Source organism: Condylura cristata, unplaced genomic scaffold, assembly GCF_000260355.1.
Source record: "Condylura cristata isolate star-nosed mole 26May11 unplaced genomic scaffold, ConCri1.0 scaffold00003, whole genome shotgun sequence".
Classification (NCBI taxonomy): Eukaryota; Metazoa; Chordata; class Mammalia; order Eulipotyphla; family Talpidae; genus Condylura; species Condylura cristata.
The window spans coordinates 38,912,742-38,938,277 of NW_004567104.1; the positions used below are offsets into that span (position 1 = coordinate 38,912,742).

At 40.0% G+C, this 25,536-nt stretch overlaps 1 protein-coding gene across 1 annotated transcript in view; it reads left to right on the forward strand.

Moving 5' to 3' along the window:
* The window catches only part of ZBTB20 (zinc finger and BTB domain containing 20), a 40,092-nt gene extending 17,519 nt beyond the window's left edge, over positions 1-22,573 (forward strand). Inside the window, exons 3-4 of the mRNA XM_004675200.2 lie at positions 10,145-11,752; positions 21,819-22,573. Of these exons, the coding sequence (XP_004675257.1) occupies positions 10,145-11,752; positions 21,819-22,240 (2,030 nt within the window). The 3' untranslated portion in view covers positions 22,241-22,573. The remainder of the gene's footprint in view (positions 1-10,144; positions 11,753-21,818) is intronic.
* The last annotated feature ends 2,963 nt before the right edge of the window (positions 22,574-25,536 follow it).

A 25,536-nucleotide genomic window follows, 5' to 3' on the forward strand; every position in this document is an offset into this window, starting at 1 on the left:
ACAGAACTTTTCTTTGGGAAAAAATGAGGAAAAAATAATATCAAATCAGTAAAGTGAAGTCATTAGAATGTCAGCTATCGCTAAAAAGACTTACAGATTAATAGCTTTTCTCTTATATAGAAACAATATATAAAACATATAGAAGAACATGTGAAGACTATAATAAAAATAAATCATCTGACTTCCTATTAGGACAATTACTAATATGCCTAGCACTCACTTATTTACCAGTGCCTCCCAAGGTTTTGAGTTCTGACAACACTTATTTAGGATCTTCTTCATCTCAGCAGGTGCCAACAGGAACTTACATTTTATTCTTTCTTAAGGAAATCCCGTGTCTGGTTCTATAATGGATCACCCCAGGTGGGCAGTTGAGATGTAGTTTCAGCTCCTTTCTTAAGCAGGCCCTCATCAGATCACCTCTGTGCTTCCTTCTTAACCAGTCATCCAGCAAATAAATGTATACCTTTTTCCTTGGCTTTTTCTTACTGCTTTGCACCAGAAGGAAGGCCTTCATTCTTCACTAAAACAATCTAATCATGGCTTAAGTGCACATTTTCCAGCAGAGAAATAGTGTAGTCCCCTCCTACCAAGAAACAGAACTATACTTGAAAACTAGTTGTCACGTTTGAGGCAACTTAACTTTTTTTCTAGAAAAACGCAAGCAAAGAGAACATTTAAGCATGAATCTGAAGATCTGCTTCAAAAGCAGTTACAGAACATTGCTGCAACAAAAGAGGACTAAAGGAAGTTTTGTGAATTGGGAAGCTCTGTGATTATTTTAGTCAAAAGCCTTTCTTAAATGACACTGTGCAGTTCTGTTTTTTCACTCATTGAAGTTCAGATGAAAGTTTTCCCAAAGTCAAAAATTAATTTCTTACTTAAGTAGACTTTATTACTTGTTAATGATATTTTCCAAAGAAATACCATTCCTGGACTGTTTAAATGTACTAAAGGTAAATTTTATTTTTCCCATAATAAATAAGTATATGATGATGTAAAACTCAAAAGAACAGGTTAGTAATAAGAAAATGCTGGTTTTTATGTAAACACATTTCAAACTTATCTCTTTTCAAGCAAACTAAAGAACCAAACTTATTAACTGTACATTTAAATATATAGATCTTTCTTTCAAGTCTATCCAAAGCCAGATTCAAGCTGCATACTTTAACTGTGCATTTAAGTAGATCCTTTTGTTCGTTTTTTTTTTTTTTGTATCCCACCCACAGATGTGGCATCTCTGTTTTTGTTCCTCAGATTTAGTGAACAAAGAAAAAGGTTACAATAGGGCAGCAGCTAAATTTGTAAGGAAAGAGCTTTAGGAAAAAAAAAAAATCAAACTCCTAAAAGGTATCTCAAAAGGTTTACAATGTAAGAGGATTTAAAGGCATCAACCTTAGATTTCATTGACTTTTCTCCTTAGTCCCAGCGGGTTTTCCCTCCTCAAGAAGCAACCATTTCATGTCAGCTTTAGAATGAGGGGTATAGGTCTCTTTCAGAATGTTGTCTAGAATTATAGCTATCGGATGCCTTTGTTCACAGAGTTAAAACTTAGCTTTCACAAACTATAGTGTAAGAGAATAAAAAAGGTATTCAAACTTTCAGTGTTTCATTCCATTGGAATCTGATGCCTAAAGTATAGAAATTCATGTAGCTTGATAATACCCAAAACTGAAGTTTTGACTTAAGTTTAGAATTGGTTCCATAATGTAGCTGTTTAATTACTTGTTGGTTCATTATTTGAGTATATCCTCACCTCATAACTCAAGTGATTTAAGTTGATTTGAGAAGACTAGTCAATACAGTAGTAAGTGTTCTTGAGGAAACATTTATTTACATGAAGGCCTTTATTTTTCAGTAAAACAATCTAATCATGGCTTAAGTGCACATTTTCCAGAAATTCTGAGAAATCAGAATATAGGTAAAATAAAGAAAAATATGCCCTGGAGTCCAATAAAGTCGCTGAAATGTGACCTAAATTTTGATTCTCGACGCTAGTTATAGTCATTAAGTCTCCAAAAAACGTCAAAAGCCATTGCAGCTCTTCCAGATCACTTAGATCTAGGTGTGCGGTTGGTGGATTATTATACATTTCAAATATCAAAGGTCCTATGGATAAATTTCTTCTACTGTTTTAGATTTTGCATCATCTATGTTTTTAGCTCCACCTACTCCAGAGTACGCTCAGTAAATGTTTTCACAAATGAATTGGTGACAGTTTGAATGGCCGCAAAAAGCAAATTCACCCACCCATCTACCAGTCACATTTGCAATTTTGGACATAAAAGCATACATGTCTTTGTCCCTCAGAAATAACAGTGAACTTACATTGAAATCACACAAACCAAAGATCCAGGCTAACAGAGAAAAACCAGGAGAGCCCTCTGCCATTGCATCTTTGGACCTGAAAATTCCACTTGTCATTCTTCAGACACAGTTTACAACTCTTACCTTTGGTAGAGTAAAGAGAGGGAAGGGAGGTCAGGAATGAAGGATAAGTCCAGATTTGGGGAGGAGCATGAAGATTGTGGAGCAAGTTTCCTCCTAGTTCACAATTTTGTCCCTTTGTTTCCTTAAAATATGTGTATTTTGGCCCTCCCTGGTGGCGCAGCGGGTTAAAGCACAGCACTGAGAAGCTAAAGCCACTTCAGCATGAGTTCGATTCCCGCCTGCCCCAGAGGTGACCACATGGCGTGGCAGACCTCTCTTGACTCACCCGCTGCTCCCCTCAGCAGTGTGCTTCGTGGATCTGCCTGTTCTGCACCCCACTCTGTCTCTGGTGAATCCTCTCACCGCCCCGAGCCTCTGGCCTGTACCCCAGTTCTGTATGAACAAATAAATAAATCTTTAAAAAAAATGGGCATTTTAAGCTTAGTAAAACATGATAAAATAACAAAAAGAAAGAAGAAAGGAGGAGGGAAGGGAGAGAAAAACAAAGAAAAGTTGGCCTCCTGTGTGAAGCACTTCAAAGTTCTCAGGTGACCTGAGATGCTCTAGATTAAATAAATGCACTAATTTAAAAGTGCATATTGACTTTGTATTTACATTTTATTCGATTTATACCACAATATCTACTTTTAGTCAAAAAAGGTTAAAGGGTATTTCCTAGTCTGTTAATGTCAAAGGGAATCTCCTACAGACACCTGACTCAAACCAAATTTTGTTAAATAACAGTTGATTTCCATAATTTTAAGAATATATGGCTGTATTCCTCTAGAGTTCATAGCTTTATTATCTACATTTCTTTTTTTCTGTCTTCCTTTTCAATCCAACTTTTATCTTTAAGTCTTTCTCCTCAGAAAGGTTAGTTCTGTCACTTTGACTAAGATTGTTGATTTTAGCAGCGTCAGCTCAGTCAGAGTAAATGGGCAATATACCAGGTCAGCAGGCCTGATGTATCATATGTAGTAATGAAGATTGCATGAGCTTCAGACACGTTGATTAGTTCAAATAGTCGAAGGCAGCTTAAAGGAATCTATAGTGGGTCTAAAATTTGGGGAAACATAGACCTTTCTGAGATTGTAATGAGAAAGTCACTGACATTATCTATCTTATCCATGTATTTCTTAAGAACATTTAAATACTTAAAATATGCTCTAGAAATGTTCCAATGTGTGAGTGAAAATTCAAGTAATATGAATAACTTACCCAACACAGTCCTGTGACCCTAAATGGAGCAGTGTTAATACTTAAAGCAAGTTGGTAATTTTAATGTCTACTTATAATAATAATAAGCAGTGGCTACAAAAGTACAAACTTTTATAAGTGGTGTATTCCTGAAAATATATTTGAAAGTCAAATTTGTGAAAGGTGATCATTGATTTATGTTTTGTGAAAAGAACTTTGTTACCTGTGGAGAAAACATCAAATTTCAAAAGGTACCTGGGCTTAGATTATCTGGAAGATGAAAGAGAACTCTCACTGAGAGAAAATTCAAAGTCTCGCCCTTTCACCCTAAAATGGCTAAGTGAAGAGTTCAGCTCCCCACCCCCACCCCCCCTAGGCTGATGGCTCTCGCTCAGTTTGCCTGCAGGGGCAGCGGCAGCTGGGGTACCCGAGGTGTATGGATCCCAGGGCAGGGGAAAAAGGTGTCCTGTCTACTTCCACCTGCAGAAGTGATTTCCCCAGTGCCCCCCACCCCACCCTTCCCACTTTCCAAAATTGTGAAGATGCAGGTGAGATGGGAAAAGAAAGGGAAAGGTGTGCAGGGTCAGCTGCTCTAGATGGTAGAAGCTGAGAACAGACAACGTCCTGTAGCACAGAGGCTCAGCAAATCCCCCTCAGCATGCAAGTCAAGCAGACACTGCTGTCAGAGCACCTGACAGGACCACAGATAGCGATTAGAAGACTGGCTTCCAGCATGCCTGTCTGCTTTGTGCAGAGAGGTGGCTCTTTCCTAGTAATCAACTTGGTAAGTAGCCCCCGCATGTAAAGGTATAATCACTAAGCACCTGACAGAGGAAAAGCAGCCTGCACCTATTCAGCATGTCCCGGTACGACGTGGGAGAGTGTGATGCAGAGGTTGTGTGTGGAAACCTGGCCATCTTACTTCTGTGCTGACCCACTTACTTCATCTGAGCCTCACGGCCCAGATTGAAAGCTCAAGGGCTTTTTGGCCCTGCCATTTGACTCAGGCCTGTTGATTTGACTGAAATTCATAGTGGTTTTAATTTAAGAACTGGGGTTTTCTCCCAAGTCAAGGGAACTTCAAATTCCCATCTCCCTCTAGAGCGCCTCACTCTTACATAGTCTCATTTTATATATCCGGACTGAGGAAGGACTGGATTTCACACCTAATTAAAAGAGATTGTATTGCCTGCTGTTTCCTTTCTTGTTCATTTTCCCTTGTGCACAGGCAGCTTTTCATTCTCATGCTAAGTCCTATCCTGGGACGCCCACAGCTTAGGGAACAGAGGGCTCCCTACAAAACCAAGAGCTTGGCCTCTCTCACCTATTTCACCACCAGCAGATTTTCCCTTTGGTGCTCACTCCCTTTCTCCTGCTTTGGCCTTGTCCATATTGTGTTCTCTCTCAGAACACAACCACTGCGAGTGATGATCACTCCTAGTGCTGCTGCATGTGGTGAATGCCATCACGGGCTGACTCCATAATTTTACTCTAATCAAAAAGGGGCAGGTTATCATTTTAAAATCCATACCACATTTTTCATTTTGTCATCAGTGAACATAGGTTCACTACTGTGGGAGTTTTTTGGGCAGGGCTGATGTCCCCAAATACACATGATCTTTGTAAAGTTTTGTGGTTTTATAGTTAAGAGGTCTTTTTTTTTTTTTTTTGAATAGCCCAAATGCCTATTCAGTGCCAATCTAGGAAAGAATGGAGTTAGCATTTTCACACCATTCCTTCCTATACAGTCTCTGAATAACCATCTAATCAAGATTTGTTTTCAATGGGGGAGAAATCTTCTACAGTAGAGTATTTCAAATTTATTCCATTGGAATCTATACATTAATGCCCACTGGGTGAAAAGGACATGTTTCACAAAAGCCTGGACATGGCTTTGCTGTGGCAGAAACTTTTTCCCACTGTATTAGAGTTAAAAATAAAAGAAAGTCTGGGAAAGGAATTGCTGTAGCATTGTGTGCTAGAGGAATGAGGCACGCTTGAATGGAGAGGCAGGGTCCCCCAGCACATCTGTACCCATATCAGCAAAACCCACTCAGACTTCCCTGGCTGCTCCTACAGTATACTCAGCCAGTATACTCAGGAAGCTGCTTAACGATTGTGTCTATAAAAGACCCACTAAGTTTGTCAAGTCAGATTTAAGTTTGTTTCTGTTGTAATGAAGTTTTAATGAAAGTGCAACAATTTTTCAGCAACAGTATTAATTCAGACTATTTAACAAACATTTTTTTTTTGGTAGACTGGACAAATTGTGTCAAACAAGCAGTGTGAATTTTTCTTAGGAGATTGAGTGTGTGATTTTTGACAGATTTTGTTGTTGGCCATTTCCAACTCTAAAGCAGTCTCCATCCTCATTAACTTCAGTGTCTCTTTTCTCTGACAATTAAGATGGCTCTAAATCTTTCAGCAACCCAGGATTCATTCCTCAGCAACTCAGTGTTCGTTCTTCAGTGAAAGGAGCATCAGAAGGCATGGGTGCTAACCGACCCTATCACTAGCTGTGCAAACCTTTGGATAAGTCTTGTAGACACCAAGAGCCTCAACTTCCCTTACATCAAATAGTAATAAGAAGTGTCCTGAAAACATGTTGAGTTGTTCAAGTAGTAGATGAAATGCTTTACATGAAAAAAGTTTATGAGTACTATAAAATGCTATGTGGATATTATTAACTATTGTGATAGTTTCTAAGAATTATGAAAAAGAAGCCAACTCTTAACCATATGACATCTCTAGTGATATCATTACGACTGATGCTATGAGCAAAGATGTCTTTAAAGTGTTTTCACCTGTGTAGGCAAATTTTTAAAAGTAATTTCATCATACTCAGAAATAGTGATCTTATCAGGGACACAACCAGTTTTAGTGTTTACTATTTTACTTAAATGAAAAAGACATTCATGATAGTAAAATTGTACCTAGAAAACTCTACATTTTAGTGCCAGGAACAAATTGTTCTGTTTTTTGTATCCATTTATAAAATTAAAATAGAAAGTTCTTTAAAGTCAATGATTGAAATTATGTAGGTCACAAGCCCTAGAAATGTAAATTCCTTGCAAATACATGGCTAGTTCGAGAAATAGCTGAGGACATGCTGGACAAACCTTTCACACACATTTATAATACAACAGACCTTGGGCACCTAAGGGCCAGGCTTTATTCAACAGCAAAGCTTTCAACATCAAAGCAGATAAGAGTAAGAAATCTACAGCCATACTGCCTAGAAATCCAGCTCCACCACCCGTTCCTATATAGACTTGAGCAAGTGTCTGAATTTCTCTGATGTCAATTTCCTCATGTGAAAAATGGGATAGTAGGACTACCTAGGCCATAGGATTATTGTTGGTATTAAAGGAAGTAACATGCTAAAGTATTTAGAAATTACCTTGTAAGCACTTTCAAAAAACAAGTTTGCCCCTTTTTATTATTGTCATCATCATGTACACACGTGAGGGACTCAGCAAGAATTTGGACTTTGGTCTAGGACTGATTTCCTAAACATTCCTTCCTTTATTATCGGGGGCCTGCCTCTGAGTACTTATTTTGTATTAGCGCAGTTAGAAGGCATTCACCATAAATCTTCGATCTGAGAAAAAGGATCTATTTTCCATAAATGGAAAAAAAAAAGAAGAAACCATAGCTGAATGCAGTATTTTTGGCAAATAACAAGCCTAAATGGAAGCCAGAAAAAGGAATTCTCTTATGTAAAAATTATTGCAAAGTGAAAACTATAAACAGAGACATTCTACAGGAGAAGAGTGGGGACAAGAACAAAATGGGGGTGGGAAGAGCACATGGGAACGTGGTGATAACCCACGGATGAAGTGGTGGAAGGAAGGTCACGGGGATTACAACCTAGATGAAAAAATGCACAAAATGAAAAATAATGTAAAAAATATTTAAAAAATAACCAAAATTATTGCAAAGTGCACCACTTAAAACCAACATAGAGCCAGTAGACATTTATTAAGTGAATACATCTGAAGTTAATCAAATGTAGATTACTGGAAACAAAATGAATGGATTCGTGAAAGAATCTACTCACACACACTGAGATGGATTGACTGTGCTCCCGTGATTGCAAGGGGAAGACTGAGCAGCAGAAGGCTGACGAGCTAGCAGGTCCTCTCTACTAAGGCAGATGAGGAAGTGTCTGAGGAGATGGGCATTCCTTGTGCTTGCAGAACATTACTTTTGGGGTTACTTCTAAAAGGGATCAGGGCCACCAGTCCATAGTCAGCATTTGTGCCACCTGATTTTGGAAACCCACTTCATCTTTCACGAGCTGATTCTTCATTTGTGAAGGCAAAAATGGGGGACCTTTCTTCCTCTGACTTATTTCAGTACATATGCCTTCGAGGTCTATCCCTGTTGTTACAGAAAATAAGATCTTATCTTTTTTGAAATAAGCTGAACACTGCATTGTTTATATATGCCATGTCTTATTTATTCATTCATTCATCAGTAGGCACTTGGATTACTATCAAATCGTGGCTGTTGAAAATAATGCTGCAATGAACAAAGGAGAACATATATCTTTTAAAATCAGTATTTTCATATTCCTCAGATAAATACCCAGAAGGAGAATAGCTGGATCATATGGTATTTCTATTCATGATTCTTTGAGGACCCTCTAAATTGTGTTTATCATGGCTGTATCAGTTTACATTTTTACTAACAAGCGTTCCCCCTTCTGCATACCCTTGCCAACACTTGTTGTTTCTTGTCTTTTTTTAACAGCTGTTGATTTCACTCTTATGGAAGATAACAAAAACAAATCCTTAGATTACAGGAACAAACTGATGCTATAGAGAAGGGGCAAAAGATGGATACATTGCATAAAGGGGATCAATAGCATGGTAATAGATGGAACAAGACCTTGAGTGGTGATCATAATGTAGTATATACAGATACCAAATTATAATGCTGTACACCTGAAGCCTATGTAATATTAGAAGCCAGTGTTATGTCAATGAATCCTACCAAAAACTCATTTAGAGAGAGGAAGTTTAGAACCGTTTGAGAGGAGAGGTTAAAAATAAAAATTAGGCCCTCCCTGGTGGCGCAGCGGGTTAAAGCACAGCACTGAGAATCTAAAGCCACTTCCTCAGGAGTTCGATTTCCCGCCTGCCCCGGAGGCGACCACATGGCGTGGCAGACCTCTTCCTGACCCGCCCGCTGCTCCCCTCAGCAGTGTACTTCGTCGATCTGCCTATTCTGCTCCCCGCTCTGTCTCTGGTGAATTCTCTCACCCTCTGCATCTCTGGCCTGTAACCCAGTTCTGTACAAATAAATAAATAAATCTTTAAAAAAAATAATAAAAAAATAAAAAATTAAAATTAAAAAAAAAATAAAATTAAAAAAAAAAAAAGGAAATCTTGGAGGCTTAATGTTATAGCACCTATTTTCTTTCTCATTCTGTGATCCAAATGTCCCCAACATTATTCCTCCTCTGCACACTCTGGTGTAAGGGTGGCAGTAGGTCAGGTTATCCACATCCTGTGCCAATCTGTTGCTTTCCTACTGGGAGCTATTTGGTGATTCTCCTTTAGCCAAGTGTGTATAGTACCCTACAATGTAGTGATCATACCGCCCAGTCCTGATTATTCCTGCTGCCCTGGTCTAATTGTTAATAGTGCTCCCTTTCACTATCAAAAATACCTACTTTGATAAATGTGATTGTATATGTTACTCCAGTCTCCCATTCAGTGCTTCCATGTCTGACCTTTTTAACATTCCTTCTTCCTTAAGCCTTAGACAATTCAGATTAATACCATACCACATGCAAGCACCCTAGAAAGTACTCAAACAGGTTGTGAGAGATGACAAGAATGGAGAGATGCAGAAAGCAGTGGATGAATACTCCTTTAGCTGACAAGCTGCATACTATAACCACCCTCAACTGGAAAACAGGGCAGCTGCAGTTCACTGGACATCTTAGTCTGGACTGAGAGATTCTGTTTTCATAGTATAGATTTGGGGGATATGCTATATAAAGCAAAAGCAGGGAAGGATACTTTTAAACCATAAATATTGCTGTTAACCTGTGAACAAGGAACACTGATAAAATCAGGAGAAATGTATGCTTTCTCAAAGGACCCAGGCGTGGGCTTGTCTAAAGTGTAGGTAGAGTTCCAAGAGATCAAGCGCTCCGTTGCCTTTCAGTTCCATTGTTAATGTTGTACAGTCAACAGGCAAATGACCCATCTATTTACCAGATGGCTTTCTTCAACTGACAACCCTGGCAAAAACTCTGTGGGTATTAATGTCAATTCAATACACCAGATAGCCAGTATTCTTGTCGTTGGCATTTATACCCACAGCTTGACCCCTGTGCAACACCTGTTCCTTTCCCCACGGTTACACAACCCCCTCCCGCCTTGTGCCTGCAGAGGGCTGCTTCTAAGGACCATGGGTATTACCAGCCTGAGTCCTAGGTGTTAGGAATGCAGTCAGTTCTCTCTGACCCCATGCCCTGTTTTGTATATCTCTCGCCATGCAGGTGACATCAGTTGCAAGGGGATGACCGAGCGCATTCACAGCATCAACCTTCACAACTTCAGCAATTCCGTGCTCGAGACCCTCAACGAGCAGCGCAACCGTGGCCACTTCTGTGACGTGACGGTTCGCATCCACGGGAGCATGCTGCGCGCGCACCGCTGCGTGCTGGCAGCCGGCAGCCCCTTCTTCCAGGACAAGTTGCTGCTGGGCTACAGTGACATCGAGATCCCATCCGTGGTGTCAGTGCAGTCGGTGCAAAAGCTCATTGACTTCATGTACAGCGGCGTGCTGCGCGTCTCCCAGTCGGAAGCCCTGCAGATTCTCACGGCCGCCAGCATCCTGCAGATCAAAACAGTCATTGATGAGTGCACGCGCATTGTATCACAGAATGTGGGCGATGTATTCCCAGGCATCCAAGACTCGGGCCAGGACACGCCACGGGGCACTCCTGAGTCAGGCACATCGGGTCAAAGCAGTGACACTGAGTCAGGCTACCTGCAGAGCCACCCCCAGCACAGTGTGGACAGGATCTACTCGGCGCTGTATGCGTGCTCCATGCAGAACGGCAGCGGGGAGCGCTCCTTCTACAGCGGCGCGGTGGTCAGCCACCACGAGACTGCCCTCGGCCTTCCGCGGGACCACCACATGGAAGACCCCAGCTGGATCACACGTATCCACGAGCGCTCTCAGCAGATGGAGCGCTACCTGTCCACCACCCCTGAGACCACACACTGCCGCAAGCAGCCCCGCCCTGTGCGCATCCAGACCCTGGTGGGCAACATCCACATCAAGCAGGAGATGGAGGACGACTATGACTACTATGGGCAGCAAAGGGTGCAGATCCTGGAACGCAATGAATCCGAGGAGTGCACGGAAGACACTGACCAAGCTGAGGGTACTGAGAGTGAGCCCAAGGGCGAAAGCTTTGACTCGGGAGTCAGCTCCTCCATAGGCACTGAGCCCGACTCAGTGGAGCAGCAGTTTGGGCAGGGAGCAGCACGGGATGGCCAAGCAGCAGAACCTACCCAACCTGAGCAGGCTGCGGAAGCCCCAGCTGAGGGCAGCCAACAGCCACACCAACTAGAGACAGGTGCCTCCTCCCCGGAAAGAAGCAACGATGTAGAGATGGACAGCACGGTCATCACTGTCAGCAACAGCTCCGACAAGAGTGTCCTGCAGCAGCCTTCGATCACCACGTCCATCGGGCAGCCATTGCCAAGTACCCAACTCTACTTACGCCAGACAGAAACCCTCACCAGCAACCTGAGGATGCCTCTGACCTTGACCAGCAACACACAGGTCATTGGCACAGCCGGCAACACCTACCTGCCGGCCCTCTTCACTACCCAGCCCGCGGGCAGCGGCCCCAAGCCTTTCCTCTTCAGCCTGCCACAGCCCCTGACAGGCCAGCAGACCCAGTTTGTGACAGTGTCCCAGCCAGGCCTGTCGACCTTTACTGCACAGCTGCCAGCACCACAGCCCCTGGCCCCATCTGCCGGCCACAGCACAGCCAGTGGGCAGGGTGAAAAAAAGCCTTATGAGTGCACTCTCTGCAACAAGACTTTCACCGCCAAACAGAACTACGTCAAGCACATGTTCGTACACACAGGTGAGTGCTTGGCAGCTGTGCAAGGGTGAGCGTTGTGGGGAGGGAGGAACAGGACAGCAGGCAGAGGGAAGGTCTGGTGGCCTTTCATATGTTCAGGAGAGCCCACTGTCAGCTACCTTCTAGAAGCCCATCTGTGCCCTCTGAGGAGCAGGACCCTGCCACCAAAAGACAAAGTCACAGAACCCGTTAAGGAACAAGAAAGGTCAAATGGAAAGGCCTGGTAAAGAATTTTCAGGCACAATACCCCTTACATGCATTGAACGTTGTAATATGGTCTTTGATCTAGACCATATTTTGATCCCAAACTGGAGAACTTCTTGGAGCCCATATACTCCAGTTACCAGATTACAGCCCAAAGTCATATAGGCAAAGCTGGAAAGAGTTTTAATCTGCAGGAAATTCTGTATGAAACATCAGCTTAAGGAGACTACAACAAAGCTGATGTAAGCTTAAGCCCTATCTGTGGTTCCTGAAATGAATAGGAATGATAGACTCACCCTATTTTCTATTGCTTACTCTGTTGTTCGCATCTAGAGACCACAATCTATATTGGGCACTACCTTTTTGAAAAGTGACAGACCAACTGGGACATGATTGTGGAGAATATGATTAGGATGGTGAAGGGACACAAAGCAGTGATATGTGAGTGAGTCATAGTGGAAGGTATTAAAGATGTGCAGCCCGCAAAAGAAAAGACTCTTGGTGCTATATCAGTTGTATTATGTTTGCTTCAAGGGCAGCATAGCGTAGGAGGCAAACTGGCGCTCTGGGCCAGACTGCCTGGGCTTGAGTGTAGACTTTACCACTACTGAACTGTCATCTTGGGAAAATGACTTAATCTTTCTATACTTCAGTTTCCTTGTCCGTAAAATGGGAATAATAGTGAAATGACTTTCTTATAGTGCTGTTTTGAGGGCTGAATGACTTGACATATATGAAGTTCTTTCAACAATTCCTGGTACTAGCAAGCATTCTCTAGATGGTAGCTGCTGTTAGCACTATTCATATGTAAGTGGTTGAGAAGAAAGAGATACTAAGTTTGCTCTATTTGATTCTAAATGGTAGAACTTTGGAAACTATGGAGTTTCCTTCAACTAAGTGAAAGGAAAAATTGGTTAACTGTCAGAGCTTCTATAAGAAGGGGTCGCTTACCTCCACAGGAAATTTAATTCCTATAATTAGAGATGTTCAAGGAAAGAATGGATGATCATTTCTAGAGGTCTCATAGAATCATCAGGAGAGAAGTTGGACAAGGTATTTTTCCTCCTGGATCTATGATTCTGGCACTCAGATCACGAGACCTCCCAGCCATGACTCCATAATAAAGCAGACACAAAATTAAGAGGTCCATTGATAGGCTTCCATATAAGTCCCATAAACACAATTTTAGAGATTTCCTTGTACCAAATAATGCCACTTATCCCAGTGATGATCACTGAATGTGAAGTTCCTATCATGAAAGGCACTCATCTGGTCAGTCCAGAAGAGTACACTGTTAAATGATAAAATATATTTCCAGGGGAAAGTTACCTACTTGAGTTACATACAATATATTAAAATAAATTAGTTCTCAAAGCAAGCTTGTTTCTCAAGCTTATAGAAATCTAAGGGAGAAGACATAAAGCTCATAAATACAAATTGGGGAATAGAAGGAGAGGAGAGCAACAGACACTAAGACAAAGTACCAAACCTGGAAGTGAACAACTGAAATCATTGCTTAGGATGAATTCTGCCTTCTTTGCAGCTCAGCGTAAGTCAGAGCACTGTCTAAAGCTATGTGTATGCTGTTAATGTGAATCAGTTGTTCTTTGCTTTATAAACCTTCATATTAAGGGGGACAAAGAGACCATTTACACATGTATCTTCTTTGCCAATGTTGACTTTGCTGGTCTTGAAGACCGTAGACATTTCTACTCTCCCCTTTCATGCATCTCCTCCAGTAGACTTAGCAGATAGAGAATTTGCATTTTTCTTAGATCACCATAAAATTTTGTATGTATTACCAAAATTTGTCTATTTTAGTGTATTACCACATTTATCCAATGAATTCACTGAAGGATTCTGTGGTTAACCCAAATCACTAGATTTGCTTGTAAGAAAACCAGCAATGGGTTTGCACATTTAGACAATATAGATATGAAAACTCCAAGTAAAGTCAGCTTATAAGCCTGAGTTTTGCTCAAAGTGTAATGTTCAGATCTCCAGTAAATTATGTGGGTTCTCAATAGGTTAGGGTTTTTGTAATGATGTTTATGACTGGCCACATCTGGGAACAATTGATAATGTGTGTGTGTGTGTGTGTGTGTGTATCACTAAAGCACCTGTTTAAAAGAGACGAACTTCTCTCTCATCGCAGAATTATTTGGCAGTGGCAGTTTAGAAGAGTAATTTGTCAAAACTTGGTCTAACTAAAGCAGTTCATAACCAAACAAAGTCTAAGAACAATTAGTCTAGATTTCCAAAAAGCAAGAGAGCCTGAACATATGGAAGTAATGCAAGACCTGGATTCACTGTGGCCCACATTTCAAAACAAAGTTCTATCTAATATCTTGGGGAAAGGAAAGCATTAAAAAAAAAAAAATAGTGAGACCTCCCAACTATCCAGCAGCCCAGGGGAAATTATAAAAATCCAAAGCAAAAAGTCCAAATGTTGGTCTAAAAAGATTCTAGAAAGTTCTAAAGAAGCTTAGAAGATTAGAGGCAGCTTCATTAATCTTACCTATAATTTAATTAAAATGAAATCTTACCAAGAAAGCATGACAGAGATAAAAGGAAAGAAATGTGGATTTTCTATATCATCACTGGCTTGGGTATCTGCTTAGCACTTCAGTTACTCCAAGGTTTAAGGTAAATAATATTTGCTTTCAACAACTGCAGAGAATCAATTCTGAGATCTGGATTCCAAATAAAATTCTATGTAACTTTGTACTGATGATCCACAAATGTATTGAAAGCAAGTGTTTGAGACAAATAAGATGTATATCATATCCATGTTGGGGGCTAAGCTCTACCTTCAAGAACTTAGGAGCCCTGGTTATAAAGCATATTCTGTAATGACTACAGCTCTGGAATTTAAGGGGAGTGCATAAGTGAAAGACAAATGTACAGAGTTCTATTATTTGGATTTAGTTTTGGTTCCTCTAATTGGATGTGTGGCCTTAAGCAAGTCACTTAATTTTATAACCCTCAATTTCTTTGAGTTTAAAATGGAAATAATAATTTTCTTGCCTTTTGAGTAGCTATAAAGGTATGTGAGCTTTTCATAAAAGACAAAGCACTACTTAATACTTTTCTTAAAAAATTGTCATTATATCACTTTAGCCCCCTCCCCCTAAGGAGACAGTGAGTCTCCTGCCTCTGAATAATAAGCTGTTAATGTGTTTCCTTCCTCTGTGGAATTCACATGGTGCAGCAATAGAATACTCTGGATTTCCCTTGAACTTCCTTCATAAAATGAGTATTTTTTTTAAATTCCTTCAATGATTTTTTTTAAAAGTAAAAGAAAATGTCAACCTTAAACACTTTATCCACTACCAAGTAAACACAGCAGAATTTCATTTCATCTAGAGTTTCTCGTGTTCCCTTTACTAAAGCTTAAAAGTTATGAGAAGGGAAACCAAAAGTTAAGATTGTTTTTGGAAGCAAGAAAATTAAAGAAACGATAAAAATAATACCATTCTGAATGAAACAAAGTATGATTCTTCTGTGCCCAAACTCCTCAAGAGAAAAACAAAAGTTAAAGAAAGGGGATAGAAGAGAAAGATGGAACATGGAAGGGTAAGCTGTGGTGTCAATGTGTATATGAAAGGCAAGCAATAGAAGAAATTCAAAAATAAGCTAAGAGCAATTGTTAAAGTGTGATTCCCACTACCAGCAGCATGCAAATTTTCAGACCTATCTCAGATCTGAATCAAAACCTCTGGTAACTCAACAAGTCCTGAGTTACACTAAGTTGGGAATCACTTCCTTAGAGGGACTGAGTGATAGGAAGAGGATGGCACCGGATTGCTTCGCTTACAGAAAATTGCTCTCTAAAATTCCACCAATAAGAATCTCATGCTTGGGAAAAGTAAATCACAATTATGGATAATGAGTTGACTTTGCAGTGAATAAGCTTTATTTTGCCTGCAATATAAGGCGTGAGTGGTTTACTCTTGAGAATAAATTTCCCCCATACTGCAAAGGTACCATGACAAATGTACTACTTTTGACATTTGACAGCACTTGGCTTATATTATCAAAATATGGGTATTAGAATGTGAACTCTGTATGAGCAGAAATAATCAGATGGATGGATGGATTTATACTTAAATATACCCAGCATAATATCATATATAATACATATTTGACAAATGATGAATTCAGTCCTTCCATAATGATGTCTAATCACTTCTAAAAAAGATAGTCTATTTCCAAAGAGCTGTTTATTGTGTAACATAGCTCCACTGAGCTAATGTAAAATACTTTGGATATTTATATATATTAAGTATTTTCTACAAGAATATGAACTTGTTTCAGGTACCGTGCTCTATTTGTTCTTACCTTACTCTGTATAACAAAATATCACAGATAATGGCGAGATTGACCAAGAGGGCATTCAGCTTATTTATAGACTACTAGATTTAGGGTTGCCAGATTTAGAAAACAGAAATATGGATGCCCAGTTATATTTGAAATTTGGATAAAAAATGATATTTCTAGTCTAAGTGTGTTCCATATAATATTTACATACCTACACTAAACCATTATTTATTATTTATCTGAAATTTAGATTTGACTGGATGAGTGTATTTCATCTGGCAGTGCTATCCAGGCAGTACTTTTTAGATCCTAACTCTGGACTTTTTGCTTTAAAATTTATAGAGGACTAGAGACTGGTATCTGTAATTGTTTAACAAATATTCATTGAGTAAGGGGGTGAATGTTCCAAAATGGGGGACATGTTTTCCAGGAAAATGTAATTCAAAGGACTTATCTATAAATGCTGTATTTTCTCAGCAAGACAGATTTCTTTTCTTTTTGATATTTGCCAGAGAATGTACATTATCTGTATTCCCGCTTCTGTTTTCACCCAAAAAAATGGTAGATGTTTAGTCCTTTTTTCAGGCTATCAACAACCCTTTGTTGGTGACTGTTTTTAGCTGATTGGGGTCCTGCACATATGCTAATTTTGTTTGTTACTTTGAGAAGCCCAGCTATTTTGGCTATGGGTTTGATGCAAACAGATATAGAAATAATAGTGACAAAACAGTCATAAATAGAGTAGTAATAGTGAGATCATGATAATGTGATAATTCTCAAGTAAAGCTCAGCTGTGGAACTTTGAGGTTAGAAAGCAAGTGCTGTAGCTTTTCTGACTGAGTTTAGGTGACAGACATACAATTAGGTTCTTGGTTGTTGTCACAGAAGATAAAGAGCTCAATCATACTTACTTTACATGATTGCTTTGAAAATCAGATTATATAATGAATGTGAAATGCATTTAAACACATGCTGTAAAATTATCTGCACCTTTCAGGAACATATATGTAATGTATAATCGCGGCATCATGCATTTTGCAGAATAATCATAGAGAAAAAGGAGATAATCTGGTGGAGCGGTAACATGCTCAATAACTACTGACTTGTTGGATGACCTTCCGAACATTGCTACATCTCTTTTCTGGGGGTGTTTTTACCTCACTCATAAAGTTGTAAGGGAAGTCAAGTAATATGAATGAAGATCTTTGAGATCCCTAGATTCATCTTCACACCAAAACATTTTAGTTGTTACTGAAGCCACAGATATTTTGTGAATCCAGTGCATTCCTAACAGACTATACATGCATCCCCTGGAAAGCGTCACAGCTCAAGCTGGCACCAAGGTCTCACCCCAGCAACTAGAAAGGAGGGCTGGTGAGCAGTCAAGCCCACCATGTGTCAGGTGGAGAGGCCACTTTTAATTAGACTGCTGTGGAAGACAGCAAGTTTTGTGGCCAGTGACCCTCTAATAAACCCCTGTGGTGCAGGGAACCTGGAACCTCCCCTTTTCCTGGCGACCACACCATTACACTTCCATTGCTGTTACTGAACCTTTCCCCTTTTCTGTCCCAATCTGCATTTCTCCATTCTGAGGACCGAATTCTAAGCCCTGCTTCTTCTTTCCTGGCAATAGATATCTCTTCTGTCCCATACTACCTTCTCCCTGCCTGCTGCCTGCCTTCACACCAAGCACATGGTGTTAGCTTTCTGACCCCTCACTATGCTTTCCTGAAGGAGGAGGCTGTTGTGGATGATGGAAAATCTGAGCAAATGGGAGGGAGAGGTAGGAAGAGTGCTGCTCAAACATGCCCTGAGAAAAACATTCACTGTCCTTTTTTAGCCCAGAAGCAGCTTGGGTAGAATGAAAAAGAATCCACAGAATAAATAAGGTATTGCTAAGCCCCCAATATAAAGATCACTAATCAAAATTGGGGTGTCATGATCTATTAGGGTATCTTTCACTCACACTGTGTGCAGAGCCCTCTATAGCTAATAACCTCACAGTATCTTTCTTCCCCGCTATTTTTTACTTATCAGTCACGATAGAGTGAGTGTCATTGCTGGTTCTGGAAAAGGAATGGAAAAGCGACTCTTTAAAGATTAGGCAGCAAAAAATGAAGAAGAACATCTGCACGTTCCACTCCTCCCACTGGAACTGTGAACCACTCTCCTCCCTTCCATTTCAACACTCACTGTCTGGTTTCTTAGCCTCCAGCGCTCAGTTGCTACTTTGCTAAGAAATCCTCTGTCTATTTGTAGGCATGCGAGTCACAGAACCATTAGTTTTCATTAGCACGTGTAACGTAGACTATGCTCCTAACTCTGAATTACATAGCTGCAACACCAGTCTTTGCTTTATTGATTATCAGTTTTACCCTTCATCCATGACTGGCAAAGCATTTCTCATTTGGCTTTATTTGTCAGTTCCTTTGTGCTGAAGGGGGAGCGGTTTAATGTTTCTTTTAAAGGGATCCTGTGTTTTGTTGTCTGTGTTTTTTCTTTAATTTTCAAGACCGGGACTGACTATCATTCTCAAGTTACAAATAAGGAAACTAAGGATTTAGAGAGGTAAAGTGACATGGTTAAGTCACTCAACCAGGCCAGCAGAGTTTATCTCTGACTCCCACATCTCTATATCGCTGACTTCCACATCCATGGGTCATTTTTAAAGTGAAGGAGTCGTAGTGCACATGCTATGATTCTAGCATGCTATGATTCTAGAGCCTGCTAAGTACTTTGTGTTTCTTTCTAATAAATAGGACTTGCCTTTCCTGGCCAAGGCTCCTGGAAAGCCTGCCACTCATCTGCCCTTTTCATTTCTCCACCTTGATGACAATAATCAGAGACCAACATGCATTTCACGTAAATTTTGAAAGTCATTTTTGAATCATTGCACAATATGCAGGAAAATAAATAATGAAGAGGAAATATACTAACTTTTCAACTGAATTTTTTTTTTTTTCAAATCCATACATACAGAAATGAAAAGTGTGGACACCTGACTAACCTGAAATGCACCCCATTTGAGAAGATAGTTCCTGAACTCCACCAGCATGTCTCCTTAATTGTTAGAGTATTTTCCTTTGTGGCACCCCCCAGTGCTTTGCAAACATTTTTGTTCATTAACTATACTATTTTTCTGCAGCAGAGAAGGGAGCAGGATCCTTTGTCCTATTTAAAATGTGGGACTTCTGAAGCATTGAGTGATTTAAAGGAGGTTGCCCTCAGGTCATGTACTGATGAGGCCTGGACTAGAGTCCTGGGGGAGCAAGAGCATTGTGGATCAAGTGGGCAGAAGGCCAGTATGTCTGCAAAGGACCATGACAAGTGCTTGGCCCCACTCCTCACTCACAGAAGAGAGAATAAACCCAGAAAAGTGAGAACACTCAGTTAGGAAACCCTGGGTCACATGCGTCATAAAGTCAGTTAATATTATGGTCATACAAACAACACAGAGATATATGCTACGGAGGATAAGATGACAACTGTGAAGAATCAATTTTTAGTCAGATTAGAAGCATGTGAAAGTAGAAGGCTTCATCAGTGACCTTGCCTAGAGAAAAAATAGGAAGGTTAAACTTTCGGACAAGAGCACTTTAACATGGACAAAGTTACAACTTACTAGCTGCCAAATACCCATTAAAGTGATGATGGGACATTGGCCTATCATGGGCACTAGAAAGTGTACTGAAGGCAGTGGGATGTCAAACACCATCTTGAATTTCAAGCATATTTAAGTTGACAGAAATGTTCCAACTAAAAATAACATATGTGTCTGTCTCTCTTAGGCTATCTCTCATTGCAAAAAAATGTACATATGTAAACACCACATGCAGACTGACCTCTTCATTTAGGGATGAAAAGGGAGCTAGGCCAAAATGTTTGTAAATAACTGAAAGAAATAAAGTTCAAAGATAATGATATTGATTCAGAAATTTATGGCATAATTTCTGAATAAACTAGCCATTTCTTATAATTATGTGCCTTCAAAACACATCCTTTCATGTTTGCAAGCACAGTGCAAAAACTGATTAAGGCAAAAGTTTGATAAAACAGATTGTGAACATAGAACATTAACACTGAGCCTGGCTCATAGCAAAGGCTCCGCATAAGGCCATTATTACCGTGACACATCAGCATGGAGACATGGTCAAGGCACGTGTTTTAAATGGAAGTAAATTAAAATTAAAAAAAAAAAAATTCCTACACTGACAGAGTCCATTGCTGAAAGTTACCCTAGAGAGTTTCAAAGTTTTAGGCCCAGGTAGGGGATCAGCTGCATAAGGGTTTTTCAGAGCTGAGTTCCTTCCTAGGGTAACAGCCCTGAGCTGAGTGGGATGGACACTCCTTAATGTAGCTCATCTCACCTGTCCAGAACCCAGCTGAACACAAAGAATACCAACAAAAACAAGTCTCTACCCAAAGATATATCCAGACCCATGAGGGCTACATAAAGAAGAATAATTAAAGTGGTCATTCAGTGACAATATTCTGACTTACCTGTTTTTAACAAGCTTGATCATTTGATGTCTAAGTCAACACCAAAGCAAAGCAGTAAACTGAGGAGAAAGAAAGATTTCAGCCAACAGACTGAGAGCAAAGAAAGAGAAAACTATCTTAAAGTTCAAAAAAGCATATGGAACCATTTAATGGTGGGGGGAGGGTGCAGGGAGGGAAGGATCGTCTTGTAATAATACCATGCAAGTATTCCCATACCACTCTTGGTGGTCTGCAAAGTGATTTCATATGTATTTTAGTCAACACCAGTACAATGAGGTAAGTTGGAGTGTGTGCCTGAGAGGCATTTGGAGAGCTGTCAGGGTGGTATGCTGTGTGTTGGTGCCTGCACTTGAACAGAATCCTTGTGTTGTCCACCACCTGCACCCTCCACACCTGACAAGGGTCGAGCGAGGGCAGGCGAGACAGAATAGCCGAGTGACTCTTCAGTCACATTTTAGGTAAAAAAATAAAAGAGTTCTCCAGAATGAGTTAATCCAGTGTTGACCAATATTTTCCAGACCTGTAATTGAGTGCATTTACAAAACAGAATCCTGGAAATGGAAATTGTGCCCAAAGAGTCTAACTTTAAGACCAATGTTTTTAGCTTCAGAGTGGATCTAGAGAACCCCGTGTTTCCAGCCAGCTTCCCGCTCTTTATTTCTCATACTCATTTGATAATATTAATGGAAAACATACAGTTAAATCCCTAAAGATGACACTGAACATGACCCCCTTTTCTCCACAGAATAATCACTGAAGACTTTGTGGGGATTATCATAGCTTGCCAAAGAGCCATTTTCTGGCATAGGGAAATGGAAACCTATAGACTATTGGTTTCACCTTAAAGGAAGTTTTCTCAGAACATGAGAGGCAAGGAAGGACTGGATATTTCCAATGAAGGGTGATCCATTAACAAATCGGATTTTATTTTTTTTAATTTTTGTTTTTGTTTTTGTTTTTTGTCGTCTTGTTTTTCTGTCTCTCATTCTCCCTCCCTCACTGTGTCTGGCTCTGTCCTGCTTGCTGTCTCTTCCCACATCGACAGGTGAGAAGCCCCACCAATGCAGCATCTGTTGGCGCTCCTTCTCCTTAAAGGATTACCTTATCAAGCACATGGTGACCCACACAGGAGTGAGGGCCTACCAGTGTAGTATCTGCAACAAGCGCTTCACCCAGAAAAGCTCTCTCAACGTGCACATGCGTCTCCACCGAGGGGAGAAGTCCTATGAGTGCTACATCTGCAAAAAGAAGTTCTCCCACAAGACCCTCCTGGAGCGACACGTGGCCCTGCACAGTGCCAGCAACGGGACCCCTCCCTCAGGCACACCCCCAGGTGCCCGAGCTGGCCCCCCAGGCGTGGTGGCCTGCACGGAGGGGACCACTTATGTCTGCTCCGTCTGTCCAGCAAAGTTTGACCAAATCGAGCAGTTCAACGACCACATGAGGATGCATGTGTCTGACGGATAAGTAGTATCTTTCTCTCTTTCTTATGAACAAAGCAAAACATCAACAACAAAAAGAAACAAACAAAAAAGCTATGGCACTAGAATTTAAGAGTTGTTTGGTTTCGTTTTTACTTTGTTTTTGTTTTTGTTTCGTTTCATTTTGTACTACATGAAGAACTGTTTTTTGCCTGCTGGTACATTACATTTCCGGAGGCTTGGGTGAATAATAGTTTTCCCAGCCTCCCTCGGATGGTGGCCTTAAGGCCTGGTAGTGCTTCAAGAGGTCCACTGGTTGGATCTCTAGCTACTGGCCTCTAAATACAACCCTTCTTTACAAAAAAATCTTTTAAAAAAAGTAAAAAAAAAAATTTTTTTTTCACTTGTGAAGAGCACTACAAAAATATATAACAAAATCTAAAAGGCCTACTGTCTTTAAGTACACCGCTTGCAGTGTTTCAGTGGACATTTTCACAATTCTGGCCGCTTGGACTTCACAGTAACCAGTTAAAACTGTGGAATATCACTTCTGGTCGAAAACCCAGAGGGAAGGCCCTGCTGTTTCCACCTACCACGTTGTCCGATTTCATAAAAAGGGCTGTGGGGGTGGGAAGGGGCAGTGGGTTCGGTGGTGTGGGAAAGTTGAATGGCACGCTTCTCCCCCAGATTCTGCTTGGGTCCACACACCCCGGCCCACCTCCTCCATAGCCCCCCTTTCAGCAGAAGCCAGGAAGACTTGGACAAGCATCAAGCAACAGTGGCTATCGTATTTATTCAGTGTCTTCGCTGAGCCACAGCCTCAGCACAATCAAGAGGGACTTTCATGAAAGGCAGGAATGCAGATAAAACAAAGATATCAGATGTTTGCACCTATGTTTCTAGGTACAAGAGAAGGATTATTTCCAACAATCTTTGCAAAAAAAAAAAACAAAAAAAAGTGTCAGGATATATTCTTGTGGAAGAGAAAAAGAAAGAAATGGAGGGTGGGGGGAATAATAAAAAGTTCTTGAGGCTTTTTTAATTCAAAATTTTATAGAGGGGCAAAAGTGACGTTTACCAGATAGAATGCTGATTTTTTTAATATATTTACAACAGTATTTGTGTAAAAAAAAAACAAAAAAAAAATGAGATTGTTAAAAGTAATTTTTTTTTTCATTTTGGTTTTGCGTACACTGCCACCAATCCCTTCTCTTTTATTTTATTTCACACACATATATATATTTTTTGGTAAGTCAAGACTGTTAAGGTTAGCGATACTGCTTCCAGATAGAAAGAATAAAAGGCAATTAAAGTTATATTTGAAAGAGAGGAAGGATATTTTCTTCATATTTTTTTTAATTTTTCTTAATTTTTATTATTTTAAGTATTGCCTGGGTTGATGAGGGCCTCTGTGGCCAGCCCATCCCTGCTGTAATTTGAACTGCTGCTTTGTATTTTGATATGTAGTTTCTTTGACTTTTTTTTTAGCAAGCTTAAGTTGCTCCACTGAATTTTTTTTTTTCACCCAACTGATCCATCTAGAATTCTGTTCTTTTTCATAGGAAGGATTTTATCTTTCAGAAACAGATTTGTTACTTCTCTAAAAGTTCAGTGAGATATTATGATTCTAGAATTTCTCTTGACTTTATTTTTCCTTGATGAAACACTAGTCTCTGGAGGTCTTGACAAGTGGGTTCTTTCCTTTTGTGGTCACTGGGAGGAGGCGTTCCCAAAACCCTTCCAGGCCTCCTCACCCTTCATAACTACAGAGAGCATGTGGTGAGAAGCCCGGTCAGATCAGGATTCCTTGATGCCAAAATTACTTCCTTTGTTTCAAATATCTCCTCCTGACTATTCCCCCCCCCCCCCATGGTTGAGAGGGCTAACGATAAGATGATTGTCCTTTAGATGACTTACTAACTCTTGCTTTTTGGAAAGGTTATAAAGAAAGTACCAGAAATCTCCCAAATGTTGACATCCACCACTCAAAAGGTCACCAACTCTATGTATCATCCTAGATGCCACTCTCTCTTCCTAGTTGGGGTTTCTCTCCTTGGTCCTGTTCACAGTATCAAACTAGTGATCTTTCCATTATAGTCAGTGTCCTGGTGGGATTTCAACTCAGATACAGGATTTCTTAAAGCTCAAAGGTGATTTTATTACTGAGCATATTTGAACATTCTTAAAGGTAAATCTTTAAACAAAGCAGAAATACCAAACTAAAAAATTTTTTCTTTTAAAAAAAGAAGAGAGCGTTTTAGTCTCCATATTGTTTTGCATTTTAATTTAATTTTCCTATCAACAGCTTACTTACAAATACTGTGCAGCAAACGAAGAGAAATCTTCCAGTGGAAATAACCTGTAATGTCTAGGTTGACTTTTCATAGATTTTTAGACATTTGGTTGACTTGGATCTTTTCCATAAATTCTTGGTGATATTTAGTGGGGTTAGTGTAAATGAAGTATATGGAAGTTTGATTTGCTCCTGTGGTACTCAATAAGTAAATATTTTGCTATAAGTTTTAATGTAGACTTGGATGGTTAACTATTATCACCCACCATGATTTCTAAGATGATTCCTGCCAAGAAGCTGCCCAAAATTGATCTGTTTTAAAAGTTAGTGGGAAACAGCCTAGTAAATTAGAAAAGAGTAAATTTTTCTCTTGTTAATTTTACTTTTAAAAGTAGATGTAAAACTCTTCTTTCCACAGACTGCCAATAGAGGGAGCATTAGTTAATTAACCATGTCATGGAATTGTTTTGATACTTTGGAAAACAAATCATTGAAAGCAGGAAATACAAATGATAAAACTGACACTTAAAAAGCTTTTTTAATGTAGAGTAAAATGACATGAAATAAATTGACATATGCTAAAAACAAAGGAAGGCCAAAACCTACTTAGAAATATTTTAAATTATCTGACATAGCTGATTTAAAACAATGTCTTTATTCATACTCTAGCAAAGTAGATAGAACTTCTAGTATCTTTAGAAAAAGTTTATCTTGGATACCATTATGGTTATATTTAGCTATTTGCTTCTGAGATCTGTGGGAGACCCATTTGCCTTAATGATGATTGTCACGTTAAAAAAAATAGCTAAGCAATTTGATTAAAATCCACTCTTTGTTATAAAACATATAGGGACAAAGTTCCATTGGGCATAATGCATCCTTTCCCTTTAGGGGAAGTATCCGGTGGAAGTATCTGCAGGTGGATGTGACTGGGTTTTGGTTTTTTTTCTAAAATGTTGGAGGATCCTTAAAGAATTCTTGGTGGGTGATAGTAATCACTTTGACAACATGGACTATCCTGGTTTGCACAGCAGTAGACTTTTTCTTTC